Here is a 14,866-nt window from a genome sequence, read left to right on the forward strand (position 1 = left end):
GGCCTTTTGGGGACCCGCACGCAAGTGGGAGTTACCCTCCCGATCGAGTGTAACTGCGGCGTTGTTGTGGGTTTATTGGGACTGCGTATTATTATTGTTTTTCTTATGACCGAAGCAACACCGGTAAATGCCGGAGTGAGTACCTTTGACTCGGAGGTTGCGGTGGGTCTGACCCTGAAGTATGCCGGTGTTAAACCATGGGTGTATGTCAGTAAGCCTGGGGTTCACGGGGGTAACAGCCATCCGTCGTGATGGAACTGGTGCCGAAGTCGTGCACGACCCTCCTTGCTCTGTTGTTCCCTGTCCCAACAGCCCTCAAAAGTTGGAATGGAATCAAGAATTCGGGAAGAATCCTGTTCGAATAATAAGTGCGAGTTCGGCCCTCCATCCGGAGGGTATTTGAACTTCAGCGCCGTACGCCACCCCCGCAATTAGCAAACTATTGCGGCGATGGTGGCTCAGGGATGGGATGTTTGACAACACGGTGTTCCAGGGAGCCTCGCTTCGATGTTTTCCCCCGCTGCCTAAACTCACATTTGCACGCGGTCCTTGAGATCGGCCCCCCGCCCTGAGGATCGCAGCGCCTGAGATCTATCTGGTTAGATCAGATGAATGATAAAGTGTCCTTGCATTCCATAGGAGTACATATGCTGCGGGGAGTTCTGGTTAGTCTGTTCCGCGTGCCGTTCAAGAGGGCCGGGTGTCCCTTGAGGCGTGATGATCAGGTCGTTTTTCTACATGAGGTTTTCTTGTTGGGCCTTGGCCGCAGCTACCCAGTGTCTGGTGCGTCGTTTGACACTTCTTGTCTGACCGTGATTGACTCAGAAAGGCTGCGTGCAGACGCGGAACTGCAGGCCCGAAACTGCAGCGCCGGACGTGCCCAACATGCGGGCCAGTTGGCGACTCTTGGAGGTGGCTGCGGCGGCGTCTGCTCTCAGTGGACGGCACAGACACGAGCGTCATGCATGGCTTGCAAACTGTCAAGCTGCCGCGTGGGTGTGGAGGAGTGGTGTGATGGAATTCAACCTTTCACGGCTGTTTTGGAAAAAAAGAGCTCAAAATCGTGTCGGCTTCCCCGCTTGGGAAACGAAACACCCCATCGTTCGGTCTCGGGTTCCGCTGAACTAATTTCGGGGAGAATCTTCTATCGTGTTCCCAGCTCCGACGAGATGGCACAGTAAGTACACTAGTAGAAATCGTGAACTTGGGGAAGCGGGGACGAGGCGTTGCGATTGAAGAACGCACCGAATGCGTTGGGTCCGCTGGCTCGTCAGGAACCCTGCGCAGGGCCCCCGTGGACTTGGGATGTCGGCAACACGCAGGGTTGCAGTCAGCTTGAAACAAGCTTAGCTGGGTGGAGTGGCTGGTGCATTCCTTCCAAAACTTCCCAGAAAAGGCTTCGTCAGGGACTGGCCTTCTGGGCGTCTGTCGTGTGGAAGGAAGATAGGGTGCATTTTGCTCGGGTTGAGCGGGTATGCAGACGTCGGAGGATTGGAACCATCGAAGTTTCCGCTTTGGAATTGTTCTGACGAACCTGACCCCGCAATTTCGTTTGCGATGAAAGAAGAAAGAGTCCCCTGTGCCTTCCTTCCTTCCATGTCTCCCTGGGTTGATTCGAGGTTCTTTCCTGATTTTGAATCCTTTCTTCCTTTCTTTACACAGTTTTTGCCCAGCGTGGAAGCTTCGGATCGTCCAACAGCGGCTGAGCAGGGCAAACGTTGAACTTCTCGCTTCAGAATCCCCACCACCGACTTCTCTGCGCGGCACGGACGCTAACGCGCCCAGACCCTTAAACCCGGGTCTGTTCCTGTGCCTGGGCCCTGTCTTCGAAACGGCAAACAGCCCGTTCACACCCGCTCCGTGCGCCTCTAGCCGCCAGGGGCACGCACCCACCACCTGCACTTCTGCAAACACTCGCCCGCAGCGCTGTAAACCAGCAACATCACAAAAGTATTAGTGACCTTCGTTTGGGGAAGCCTTCTCGACCACTGTGCGGTATGCACGAGGCTCCAGCACAACACACTTACAACACCATGTCGTGACACCCGGGTGGCGCACACAAACTTCAAAAAGGGAGATTACGACGTCGCAATCATGGGTGGCATTCAGGACGATGGTTCGCCGGAGAAGTTGGTTGCCGATGCTGGTGGGAATACTAATAGTGAGGGTAGTGATGGTGGTGGGGGAACCGGGACACAACGGATATCCGGCGACGCTATCGATTCTTCCGGCCAGGACAACAACCGACAGGACCCAAACGCAGTGCTGGCCCCCGGCCAACGACGTGGCCAAATTCGAGAATTGGTATATTTGACGGAGGAACTGGACGGCGCGAACGACGATATCGATGCGGACTCGAACACAGACGCAAGCGAGGACTTCCAGCGTTGGTTCGACAACATGGACAGCGCACACCACTCACAGCAAGCGAAACGCACAACGGAACAGGAAACGGCCCTGGTTGGCCAGAAAGAATTACCGCCGCTCCCTTCCGACCTGCCACCACCCTCTTCTTCACCACCGCTAGGAATGTCATGTAGGATCTCGCGCTTCCCCTTCTCGCACCCGTGCGAGGTCCCGGAGTTGATGCCCGACCTGGACGAGTTGTTTGGAATGGCGCCCAGCCCTCCTACGTCGGGGCCGGTCACCCCCAGCATTGCTCCGGACATCTTTCGCCCACTTACACAGCTCACCTCTCCCGACCTAGAGTTAGGTCGGGACTTCATCAACCCCGCTCAAAAAGTCGAGTTTCACGACAGCGTGCGTGAAGTGTCGATCAAGTCGGTTGACACAGCGATCGTCGACGGACTCGATATGATTCGGGAGGAAGATGGCAATCTGGATAACGCCTCGTTCGTGGCCCCAACCCTAGCATCGTCCGGGACTAGCACCGTCGACGGCGGCGACCGGCCGGTGTTCCTGGCTGCGGATGGACGGGGTCATCTTCGCAGTGTCAGTTCCCTGGGAAGCGGGAGTTCCGGCGAGTGGCGCCCGACCCATGCGCGGACGTCTTCACGAAAGTCGCTGGGTGTGTTCTCTCGGATACGCCATGGACACCGTGTTAGTGAAGACCCTTGCCTCGAGAGGCGAACCTTGACACCAATGAAGCTCTCGGCCCCAACTCCTGTCCCCACCAGTGACCCGGAGGATGAAGACCTGTCGACGGTCGAGGGGATAGCTCCTCCATCAACAGTATTGGAAACTCTACCAGACCCCCCTAGCGCTGCTAGTAAATTCCTGCAACGGATCCCATGGGTGGGAGATTCACGATCCGGGAAAACCCCTGTCGTCTTCGGCGTGGACCTCAAGGAAGGCATTCGTGTCGCGCCGATGAAGATTCGGATATCGCACAAGGGCAGGAGCACATCCTACCGGACATTTCCTTTGGCATTGTACAAGTGTTGCGAATTTATTCGCCGAGCTGGTTTGTAACCTTGGTCTGTTCCGTTGAAAATGTCGCTTACTGACTGGCCATAGGAGGCACCGATGGCCAAATCTTCTCTTCACCTGGAGACCCTGACAATGTAAACCAGCTCCAAGCCATTTTTAACACAGCCCCAACATTTGGCGAGCATTTCCGGTTTGAAGGAAGCGGGTACACGGTCCACGACGCCGCACGCCTCATCCTCGTGTATCTCGAGTCGCTCCCGAAACCGCTCATCTCGTCATCTGTCGTCAAGTCCTGGGTTCTACTAGCGCGCCAAGAGGGCGCCATCGAACCGCCATGCCCACGAGTCGAAACGGGTCTCGACTTTTGGACCGAGGCGCTCAACCGGCTACCGACGGTCAACCGCAACCTGATCAAGCACCTCCTCACGATCTTCGCCGAGGTCCTCCTTGCTAGCTCCGGTGAAATTAGTGAGGCCAATGCCCGACAGTTGGCCTCATCCGTGACGAAATCGATCTTCCACCAGGATACCGACGGAACTGGGTTGGAGGGCAAGCCGATAAAAGAGTACAAGAAGAAGCCGATTAAACGGGATGTGCAGCCTACACTAGCGCTCGCGTTCTTAATCAAGAAGCGGGGCGAGTATGCGGTGTCGCTGAGCGAGGTGGCTAAAACTGACGGGTCTAAACGGAACTCGACCTCGTTTTTGCCAAGTACCAAGGAAATTATGGAGTGGAAGGGCTCGCCTCGGTGAGGAATGGGATGGGAGGACGACGGCCTGAGGGTCGTAGCGGGTGGAGGAAAAATACCCCTGAAGATACCCCTTTTCCGGTCGTCAATGGCCCTTGCTTGTGCGTGTCTGTCTTTTTGGCTTGGTGGTTTGGCTCGATATCCCGGTTCAATATTCCTTTGGTTCGACATTGGTGGAGGTAGGTTTGGCCTCGGTTTGGCGTTTGTGTTGGGCTTTTGGACTGGGGATAACATAATTCGGCGGCATAACATGTGAGCATATTCTTTGGGAGAGGGCGTGTGTTTTGTTTTGATAGGCGATGTTTGTAATGTACTGGCAAGAAAGTGGTGGATGTTTGATCTTATGGTACAACTGGGTATATTTTTGACTGCTTCGATCTTTTGGTGTCCTTGACGCCCACAAGCCCATCCCAGCTCCTCTCAGTGTTGCTGATGTTGATTGCTGACGTCACTGACAGGACCCAACCTCGACTTGGCGGTTCTTGAATGGCTGACCGATATTATCCGTACTTCGAGATTATTCGCAATGACCTCCATTCTTAATTAAGGCCGTTTGTCAACTGCGAGACACGATGGCCGAAACAAAACACGGCGTGCACGGTCATATCAGGAGAGTTATGTCCTCAGTCGAAAAGCGTCAAGACTAGGTAGGTACGCGTGAGTTACCGATAGCGTATCATCAATCTGGACTTCGAACAATTGATGGTGTCGGTTAGGTTCTGGCTTTATAGGAGGCGATTTACTTGACCAATTCTTCAAGTATACGATTGTCAGCTACGAGGTTAAGGAGCACGCCGTTTTATAACCCCAAGTCGACTGTTTCGTTCAACGCATTAAGCTAGGGTTACCACCGATAGCTTTCATTTGCTGTTCACCAGGATAAGGTAAAGACAGAAGTTGATGGAATGCTAGCCACCAAACAAAGCTTACAAACTTCAAACGGCGTATGAAGCTCCCGCCCACCTTCAGTCCCAGAAGCTATCTTTCTCGGCGTACATGTTGCCAGCCATGACCCGCGACTCGCCTCCGGCGCGCAGGGAGCCGATAGCCACGGTGATGCCGCTCTGAGGGAGACTCGTCTCCCCTTTCCAAGCAGTGCTGACGAAATCACCGCTCCGAAACCTCGCCTTGTCCGTCGTGTCTACAGACCCTATCGAGATGCCCTGGTTGGCGGCGGCCTCTACGGCCTTCACGGCCTTCGCACCGACGGCACCGTCGACCTTGGCGGCCAGGAAGCCGAGTAGCTTCAGTGTATCCTTTTGCTCCGCCGGCGGCCCCGCGCTGATCTGCTCGGTGTCCGTCTTGGCGAGAGCATTCGCCTTCTCAGGCGCCGGGAAGGCCTGCTCGAGGTTGTCGACGAGCTTCGTGATCCCCTCCACGAGGTCGTTATAGCGGTCCCGGTGGTACAGGGCCCATGACGCGAGCTTGCGGAAGCCGGTCGACTTCTGGCGCCGCTCGGCCAAGGCTTTCATCTTGTTGTCTATGGCGGCGAACCTCGGCTCCATCTCGCCGCGCGTGAGCGGCGTCAGGTCCTCGCCCTGCCTGGCCTCAAGCCGGTATTTGTTGGAGATGTTGTTCGAGTCCTCGAACAAGACCAAGATCTGGCGGAGCGTGTTCTCAGCCAGCTGCACGTCGGTGTCGGTTGCCTCGGGGTGGCCCAGCTTCGGATCGTCGTAGATCTGGACTGCCTCGCCCCACCGGGATAGCCGCAGCTTCAGGAGACTGAGCGTCAGGAGGTCGACCTGGAAGTCTTTACCGAAGCGGCGGCCGGTCTGTACGTAGTCGAAGCACTCCATGCAGGTGCTAAAGACGGATACGATGCCAGCGGTACCCGACACGATCCCGAATACTTCGGCCATGGTGCTTTTCGTTTTCTCTTTTGGCCCTTTTTTCAACGGCCGTGTTACAAAAGGTGCGAAGGGCTTTTCGGAGCGGAGAGCAGAGCCTCGTGGCCCTCGTCCCTGCACGCAGCGGCCCAGCGGGTCAAGGGCTGTCCCGAACTGCGCCCGACTCGAGTGGCCCGACTCAGCTTCCAGCCATGCATGGTGTGGTCGGCCAACGGGAAGTCTTATTGGCTGCGACCCGTAGGGGGGTTGAGCGCGTATGTACCAAGAAGTCTGAAAACGCGCCTTCGTGGTAATCCTATTCGTCCTCTGGTCGGCAACCGTTTTAGACCTGCATAATCGGGCTGACACGGTTCAGCTTTGGCTGCCACTGTCCTTTTTTTTTCTTCACCTTTTTCTAGCGGCAAGAGCCTCGAATCAGGCGTTATTAACCCCGGCCTTCCAGGGCGATGCGCATACCATTATCACCATTTTTCTGTTTAATCTTTCAGTGCAGCGCGAGAAGATGAACCACACCGCGCTCAACTCGACGACGAGCGCGGCGGGGAAGGAAGGGGACTGGGGCCGCTGGGCCGAGAATGAGGGAGAAGGAGGCCTAAAGAAGAAAGTCGCGATCTCGATACAGAGTCAGGCTGTCGACGGCAACGCGCGAGTACACAACGGCAACAACTTCTACATGACCAGCCAACCATCCACCTTCGATCGGCGCGATGCTGACATCTTGAAATGGCTGGCGCCGCGCGTCAGCTTCCACCAGACGCACGATGGTATCCAAGAGCAGGCACGCATCGCGCATTATGCCGACTCGGTCCGCAACGACAACTACCCGGGAAAGTGGCTCATCGAGTCAGACAAGTTCCAGGAGTGGAGATCCGGCTCTCTGCTCAAGTTATGGTGCTTCGGGATGCGTAGGTCGGCCACCAACCACCTCGACCGGCGTATGCTGTAGAGAGGCTAATGAATCATAATCGTTCCGATTTAGCGGGTGCCGGCAAATCCGTTCTCGCGTATGTCTCATGCCACGCGAGCACCCCGAGGCGGTAGGGAGACTAACCTGCCTTGTCCCAGTTCTATCGTGATCGCGCACCTGCTGGAGCTACAAGAGCAGCTGAAGAGGAGCAGGGATAGCGCCCGGGTAGCGTACCTCTATCTGAGTTACAAGGAGGAGTACACCCTCCAGGAGCTCCTCGGTAGTGTCATCAAGCAGCTAGTCTCAATCGACGACGTGGTCCCCGAGTGTGTCGTCAAGGTATGGAGGAAGCGGGGCCAAGGCGCCGACGCGCCCACGATCGAGGACTTTTCGGCCATGCTACGCAACCTGGTGCAGGAGCGACGCGCCCTGCTCGTCGTCGACGCGCTGGACGAATGCAAACCCGATTACCGGCTCCGGCTCATGAGCCTCCTCCAGCCCGAGTCCAGCAACGTTAGCCTCTTGGTGACGTCTCGGCTGCTGGACGAATTCGACGAAGTGTCGAGCGACTTTGAGAAGATCGAGATCACAGCCAACTCGACCGATCTCGATCTCTTCATTGACCACGAGTTTAGATCGCATCCGCGGCTGAAGAAGTTCCTGAAGATGGACCCCACGCTCCAGGAAGCAGTGAAGAATAGCATCAAGAGGGCGTGCCGTGGCATGTAAGTGACCAGGCTAAATCCGGCGCGGTAGAGGTGATAGACGTATTGGGACTGACAAGTCGGGATCTGCTTAGGTTTTTGGTCGCCTTCCTCCAGATGCAGTCTATCGAGGCCGAGCGGACGCTGGGGGAGATCCGTGGGGCCCTGGATAGCCTCCCGCGCAAGATCAACGACATGTACGAGCACACCATGGCACGCATCTACGGCATGAAAGAGGCCGACAGGAAGCTCGCCGTCCGCACTCTGTCGTGGATCGTGTGCGCCAGGCGCCCGCTGGCCACCAAGGAGCTCCAGCACGCCCTCTCGGTCGTCCCCGGCAACTTCGAGCTGGACCTGGACATGATATACCCCGAGGATAACATACGGGACGTCTGCGGCGGCCTGGTCACCATCACCGACGGCCTGGTTTCCCTCGTCCACAACACCGCCCAAGGCTACTTCAGGGGCCGCTTCTCCGGCTTCCACGCCACCATCGCGCAGACCTGCATTAGCTACCTATCCCTCGGGGTCCTGGAGCAGCCCGACGACGACACAGACGCGGCACGCAGTCCGCAGGAGCTCCATAGGTACTTCGAGGCCCATAGCGCCTCGACCGACAACCGGCTCTCATTCGAGGAAAAGATGGACAGGTTTCCATTCGCCGGATACGCGGCGACAAGCCTCGGCAATCACCTGCGGATGCTAGACGATGCCCCGACAGTGCCGAGCATCGCGCAGTCGCTGGTCGAGCTTCTGCAGAGCCGCCCCAAGAGGGGCTTCCTTCTCCAAATGCTTCATGCCAGCTACTATCCGAGGCCTTACCTTTTTCGCGACATGGAAGAAGAACAAGAGTTTGGGTCGGATGCTCTCCGGCACGACATAATGGAGTGCCCGAGCGATTCCGACTTGAAAACCACTTCTACAGACACGCGGAGACCGGCGCCAGGCCGCGAGGTCAATGCCATCCACCTGGCAGCCTTCCTTGGCTGGCCACCAGCCGTGTTGAGGATATTAGAGACGGCCGAGGCGCCCTTCGACATCAATGTCCTGGATACGGTTTCCAGGACGCCGCTGTGGATAGCGGTTATCCAAGGAAACTGGGACGTGGTGGACGTCATCCTCAGCTACGGCGGGTCCATTGACTTCCTCGACAAGGCGGGCCATAATATACTACGGCGCCTAGCCAGGGGCGACCAAGTCGACATCATCAAGCACTTGATCGCGGCGAATCTTAATCCTGCTCCTGCTAAGCTCTTGCAGTCCGAGAACCCAACCGAGGGCGTGGCGGAGGAACCGCGCGCGCTCCCCGGCAGGGGCGAGGAACTGGCCGCGTCAGAGGCGCAGTCGTCCACCCCGTCGAACCACCTTACCACCTACCTCCAGCTGATGCTGGCCGCGGGCCTGGGCGACATCGGCACAATCCAAAAGCTGCTCGCCGGTGGCGAGGCAACCTTCTCGGCGGACACGACCATGTTTTACATCACCGCCTTCTTCCTCGCCGTCGAAGCGAACCACCTGGCAGCTGTCAAGAAGATGCTGGACAGCGGTGTCGACGTAGACACGCGTGGCCTTGGGCGCGAGACGGCGCTGCACATCGCCGCGGCCCGGAACTACGTGGAGGTCGTGGAGCTTCTCTTCGCCCGGAACGCCGCTCTGAACCTGCGAGATGAATGGGGCGAGGCACCGTACACGGCGAACGCAGACAAGGAGCACAAAAATGGTAAGCATACACAGACATAGACACCCTGACACACACACACACACATGTATAAGAGCTTACTCCTTGTTTTGTAATACGCCGAAACTAACAGCAAGGTGGGGCAATCTCCAACTTCTGCGCACCGCCGGCGCCAATCCCAACGACAAAACTCGGTATGGCTTCACCAGATTACGCCTAGCCGCGGGGGGCGGCGACATCGAGAATGTCAAGTTCCTGCTGCAGAGTGGTGTCAACCCGTCCATCACTACCGGCTTTGACCTGGCTCCGCTGCACTGGGCCGCCTTCGCAGGCCACGCCGACTGCGTGCGCGAGCTGCTCAAGTGGGGAGTGGACCCGAACACCATGGGGTACGGCTCGAAGACGCCGCTCGACATGGCCCGAAAGATGGGCCAGACGCACGTAGTCAAGATCCTGCTCGACGCCGGCGCGAAGACGGGCCAGGAGATGTTGGAGAAGAGGGCCAAGGTTGAAGACGGCGAGGACGAGGACGGGAAAACGGCGAGGACGGGGATGGGGACGGGGAGGGGGACGGGAAGACGGCGAGGACGGGGGCGAGGACGGGGACGGGGACGGGGACGGGGGCGGGGGCGAGGATGGCGAGGATAATGAGGACGAATGGGAGTTTGTGTGGAGAGCAGAAACGGACCCGGAGGTCTCGCCCGAGGCAAAGAAACGTGTCTTGAGCTTCTTGGGCCTCGTGGACACGGAGCTCGACGACCGGGGAGCCGGATGGGCCAAGGAACCACATTCTAGCGGAAGGGCTGAAGAAGGATCCGCTAGAGGGTGGGATAGGGAACACGATACAGAGAGTATGGGCGGCGATATGAGGACGGAAGGCGCCGAGCGATAATTTCTAGTAGGTTGGATAATGTCACGAAATGACTATACAGGCGGCTAGGAGAGCGGTAGCTAGAACGCAGGACCCTCCGAAAATTAGCCAAGGCTCATTATAATGATAGGTGGTTTAGCAACAAGAGGATTATACTAAAGGAAGTAACCCTTAAGGGACGGGATTTATTCCAATGTGCTACTAGTGGAGTGGGGGATGTTTGTTCTTATGGTACAACTGGGTATATTTTTGACGGCTTTGCTCTTTTGATGCCCCTGATGTCCACAAGCCCATTCCAACTACCTCTTTGTGTTGTTGATATTGATCGCTAACCTCACGAATATGGCCCAACCCTGACCTGTTTTTGTAATTGCGCCCTACGACGGATAGATTGGCTACACCAGTTCAACGTTGCACTTTCTAACTCACATGCCAACCTGCAAGACTTACTCAGTTTGCAAATTTGTATGTCCCATTCTTCACGCAGTTGGGTGTGGGCGTGGGGGCTGTGGGCCCGATCAACTTACACCGAGTACCCCTGGATTTCGGCTCGCATCAGCGCGGGGGAACTGTCTGCCGGAGGGTGGAGGGCCAGTATTCGTAATTAACCCTAAATAATTCATCGGCTGTAATGCTCTAAACCGCAGGAAATACGATACGTACGAAGGATGTGGAGTTTTCACTCGCAGCCTTGACACCCGCCTTCTTTTACTTTTCTCTTTCAATTATCTCCTTTCCCGAGCGGCAGTTCTGTCGAAATAGCCGTCTCAATTCCCAACAACCAAAACAGCTCGAGACAGCGACCCTTTTGAATTCGTTCTAACCCCTGAGTCAGTGGCAGAGTCACAAATCGCGAGTCTTCTCACCAGAGCATATCCTCCAATATGGCATCCCAAAACGCCCAACCCGGGCACGACCGACCAGATGAGACAACTTCTCACCCTCCTCCCTACTCATTCCCCCTCGGCCCCCCCGCCCGTCCAGGACAAGCCCTCCTCCCGCCGAAGCAGCCCCTCATCGGGCACACCACATCCCTCGTCCCGCTACAACCCACCCACGCGCCGGCATTATACAAGCACCTCGGCGGCGAAGACAACGCGTGGCGGTGGACGTACATGTTGTCGGGCGGGTACTCCAATTTCGCCGAGTTTGAGACGGTGGTGGCTGCTTGGAGCACGTCGCGGGATCGGGATTACTACGTCATTCTATCAGGGCCAGGGACGGGGTCGGGCGATGGTGACGGGGTTGAAGCGCTTGGGCTAGTCGCGTACTTGGGTGTTTCGACGCAGATGCGCCGGCTTGAGATTGGAGGTGTCATCCTTGGTGGGGCTTTGACTCGGTCTCGGCGGGCTACGGAGGCTTTTTTTCTGTTTCTGCGCCATGCGTTTGACGACCTGGGTTATAGCCGTGTTGAGTGGAAGGCGAATCAGCTGAACTCGACGAGTATGCGGGCTGCGACAAGGCTGGGGTTTGAGTTTGAGGGTGTCTTTAGGTATGTGCTAATTATCATATGGGCCCATGTGGTGGGGTGACTTGAGGTTCCGGTGTTTTGGGTCAAAGATTACATTGGTTGGGCTAACCATGAATTTAACCTCGGGTGTGATATACAGGAAGCATATGGTCGTCAAGGGAAGGGTTAGGGATACTGCCTGGTTCAGCATGACGGACGATGAATGGCCAGGGATTAAGCGTGGGTTCGAGAGTTGGCTGGATGATTCTAACTTTGACGAGCATGGGAAACAAAAGAGGACACTTCAGGAATGTAGGGAACAGCCGACCGAGCATTAGATGTAATAACTAAACTAAAACAAATACTTCCTCCGATCTCACATCGCCTAGCAAAGCGCAGGCCTCTCCGCCCATGAATCCCTCCGCGTAACACTCTCCGACTAGATAATACTCGCCGTCAGAGTTGCTCCCTTGCTCGGAAAGTTTCGGTTTCGGTCGAAGCAGGTAGGGTACATTCCCACCATACAACACGACAACTATATCACCGACCCGAGACCCCGCGGGGCACAGACCGATACGCCCCTCTACATCGGTGAACATGCAGTTCCCATGACAAGGGAGCCAGGTCGGCTTAGGGCCGTCTGCAGCGTTTCCCCCAGATGCAGATGGAGGAGCAACACCCCAGTGGGACATGTAATGCATACCCAACTCCCCACGCTTGCTCAGATGAAATTCCACGTCGACTGGCTCGCCGACGGAGACCTGGGTCCTGAGGCTGTTCCAAGTGCCAATGGTGCCTGGCGGATCGAACAACCGCACGTATGCTTCATGCATGCTCCTTGAAGAAACGAGCGGGATTTGGTAGAAAGGGTACGGGTCGAGTGAGGCGATGGTGCTGAGGCGGATACCCTTGAGCGGGAGGGACATGGGGGATCGTGTCGACCCAGTTGCTTGGATTAAATCGGTGTCGAGGACGCGATCCCCCGAGGCACGATACCCACACTGGCCGTGTAGGCCGAGAGTCCCTCGCGTCCACTCACTGAAGCCCTCATGCCACATCATCCAGGACGGTCGTTGGGAGAGGTCGAATCTGCCGCTGCTTCTAGCCGCGGTGTAAGAGCTTGTTTTGTTGACCCAGGACCGGCCCACGATGGTATGCACGGCAGAGAGGATACGGAGCGAGGCGTGACGCACAATCCACCATCTCGTGAAATCTGCGTAAACCTCTATGGCGTCCTTGCTGTAGTTTGGTTTCACTTCGGGTGGAAGTTCGTTGACCTCATGGGTCTCTTCGCCGAACGTCAACGGCGCAAAGATCTTGTCTCGTGGGTCGGTGGCTTTCATGCCAAGGGTTGAAAGGAGAATGTGCAAGATGTCCAATCTCGGCGCTCGCTCGCATTTCAGAGTCGTTCCGTCCCGCTCGACGTTGAACAAGGCCGTCCACATGGACGGAAGCACCGCTCTGGTCAGCAGCCCTCTCGTCCTCAGGCAGTGGTTTGCTTGCATTAGGGCTTCCCACGACAGTTGATAGGAACCACAGAAAACTTGGACGTGCGAAGCCTTCCAAACTTCCTGCAGCACCCAGACACGTTCAAACCAGGGCAAGAAGAAGATTTGGTCGTTGTTTGTCTCGACTAGCCCCGACGTCTTGTTGTGGATGATATCATGCGCTTGGTGCGGATGTGGTAGCTTTCCCAGCGCCGTTGTCGAGTGGCTCTCCGCCTGAACGCTGGCTTCATCGTAGCGCTTGGAAACGCTTTCAATGGCCCGGCAAATAGCAGCGGTGGTAGCATCTGGCTCGCCCAGCCAAACGCACACGGTCCTTGCGGATGCGAATATATCGCCCATGAGCGCAACCTGGGAGGTTCGTTCATCTGTGTCGGTTTGGTTGATACACAAGAGATCAATCCAGAGTGTCCTCGGAGTATCTTTACGTCTCAACTGCTTCAGGGCCTGGAAGAGGTTCCGGTTGGTGTGAATCGGGATCGGTGGCTGATGAATTCCATGCTCGTCAGCGACAGTCAGCAGCAGCTGTTGGCGGTCCTCCGCGTCGCCCCAGCAGTAGGACAGGCCTTCATATTCCAAACGATCCGAGTCCCGCAGGTGCGTATACTTCAGCGTCAGTTGAATCTCTTGGTTGCCCTCTCCAGGTTGAAGCTCCACGACTCGGATTTCGTCGATATCGTGCCTCAGCGGACGATAACTGCTATAATCGTTCTTGTCGGTAAGGGATTCCGACACCACCAGATCCACGGCCGGGTCACTCGGCGATGCCCACGATTCGATCTTGGCCGATCTCACATAGTTGGTCCACGCCGGGAAGTGCGCCCTTGGCATGATTTGCACGGTATCGCCCGGTCGTATGCCGGACATCCAGCTGCGGAGATCGTCATCGGCGCCTTCCAAGCTCCAGCAATGGACATGTGTCTTATATTCGAACCGCGCATGCACGTTGCGATGGATCATGCGACGCGGGCCCCGTTCATGGCCGGACGGGGCGAGAACACACGCCTCGAACCATGTGAAAGAGGCGTCATATGTACCACCGAATCGATCCTCCTCGCCGCTGAACCCCTGATCGTGAGAGGTCGTGGTGAAAGTAACACGCCGGACAACAAGTCTCTGGCTGTGGTCGGCCGGGACCGTCTCCGGGCGGCCGAATCGCAGAGAAACGTAGGGCTGCTGAGGACAGTATTGTGTTGTGGTGATTTGTACGTCCTGCTCGGCTCCAAAGTACACCCAGCGCGGGTCAACTGCCATTCTCGAGACTTCGAAAGCGTATATTCTCGCATGTGGTAAGTGAGATTTAAAGGAATAGAAGGTCGGAAGTTTAAGCTCGGCAGTTTATGTTACATTGATGAATAACTGGAGGGACCAGCCTTTCCAACAGGATCAGTCATACTCGGTGTTTGGATGTTGTACTTTGCGAATTGAAGGTTTTTTGACCGCAAGCCAGCGCTTTCCTCTGCCGGGGAAGAAGCTCATGCTGCGAGTGTCGGCCTTTCAAGGCATATCCTTCATCTTACAAATGCGCATACCAGGCTGCCTCGCCTCGCTGCGCCTCATCCGCTACGGCCCCCACCTCCAACGGGCAGCGGGAGCGGTAGGAAGCGACCCATGCTAAGTACTGTGTCACAATAGATGGCTGATCATGCGTCGAGCAAGAGGCCCCCAACAAACCGGCGGACGCAAAAAGGAAAGGATTCGGATTGGCCGGAAAGAAGCTCATCCCAAGTTTCGACCAGATCCCACTTGAAGGATTCTAAATCACG

The 14,866-nt window shown here is 56.5% G+C and overlaps 5 protein-coding genes across 5 annotated transcripts; 3 read left to right on the forward strand and 2 right to left on the reverse strand.

Moving 5' to 3' along the window:
- Positions 1–2,094: 2,094 nt before the first annotated feature.
- C8A04DRAFT_13399 (uncharacterized protein) lies at positions 2,095–4,142 on the forward strand (the record flags this gene model as incomplete). The annotated part of the gene is made up of 2 exons (XM_062777694.1): positions 2,095–3,424; positions 3,478–4,142. 2 exons carry the CDS (start codon positions 2,095–2,097, stop codon positions 4,140–4,142), a joined length of 1,995 nt encoding a protein of 664 aa, XP_062635596.1.
- A 961-nt stretch (positions 4,143–5,103) lies between these two features.
- Positions 5,104–5,997, reverse strand: C8A04DRAFT_30185 (prion-inhibition and propagation-domain-containing protein; the record flags this gene model as incomplete). The annotated part of the gene is made up of 1 exon (XM_062781278.1): positions 5,104–5,997. The coding sequence occupies one exon, from the start codon at positions 5,995–5,997 to the stop codon at positions 5,104–5,106; it is 894 nt and encodes a 297-aa protein (XP_062635597.1).
- A 179-nt stretch (positions 5,998–6,176) lies between these two features.
- Positions 6,177–10,166, forward strand: C8A04DRAFT_30186 (ankyrin repeat-containing domain protein; the record flags this gene model as incomplete). The annotated part of the gene is made up of 7 exons (XM_062781279.1): positions 6,177–6,239; positions 6,428–6,890; positions 6,965–6,989; positions 7,051–7,617; positions 7,692–9,316; positions 9,408–9,781; positions 9,861–10,166. 7 exons carry the CDS (start codon positions 6,177–6,179, stop codon positions 10,164–10,166), a joined length of 3,423 nt encoding a protein of 1,140 aa, XP_062635598.1.
- Positions 10,167–11,029: 863 nt separating this feature from the next.
- On the forward strand, positions 11,030–11,933 carry C8A04DRAFT_30187 (acyl-CoA N-acyltransferase; the record flags this gene model as incomplete). The annotated part of the gene is made up of 2 exons (XM_062781280.1): positions 11,030–11,637; positions 11,756–11,933. 2 exons carry the CDS (start codon positions 11,030–11,032, stop codon positions 11,931–11,933), a joined length of 786 nt encoding a protein of 261 aa, XP_062635599.1.
- Positions 11,934–11,942: 9 nt separating this feature from the next.
- C8A04DRAFT_13425 (HET-domain-containing protein) lies at positions 11,943–14,354 on the reverse strand (the record flags this gene model as incomplete). The annotated part of the gene is made up of 1 exon (XM_062777705.1): positions 11,943–14,354. The coding sequence occupies one exon, from the start codon at positions 14,352–14,354 to the stop codon at positions 11,943–11,945; it is 2,412 nt and encodes an 803-aa protein (XP_062635600.1).
- Between the last annotated feature and the right edge of the window lie 512 nt (positions 14,355–14,866).

Source organism: Dichotomopilus funicola (genome assembly GCF_033296635.1).
Source record: "Dichotomopilus funicola strain CBS 141.50 unplaced genomic scaffold C8A04scaffold_47, whole genome shotgun sequence".
NCBI classification, from domain to species: Eukaryota; Fungi; Ascomycota; class Sordariomycetes; order Sordariales; family Chaetomiaceae; genus Dichotomopilus; species Dichotomopilus funicola.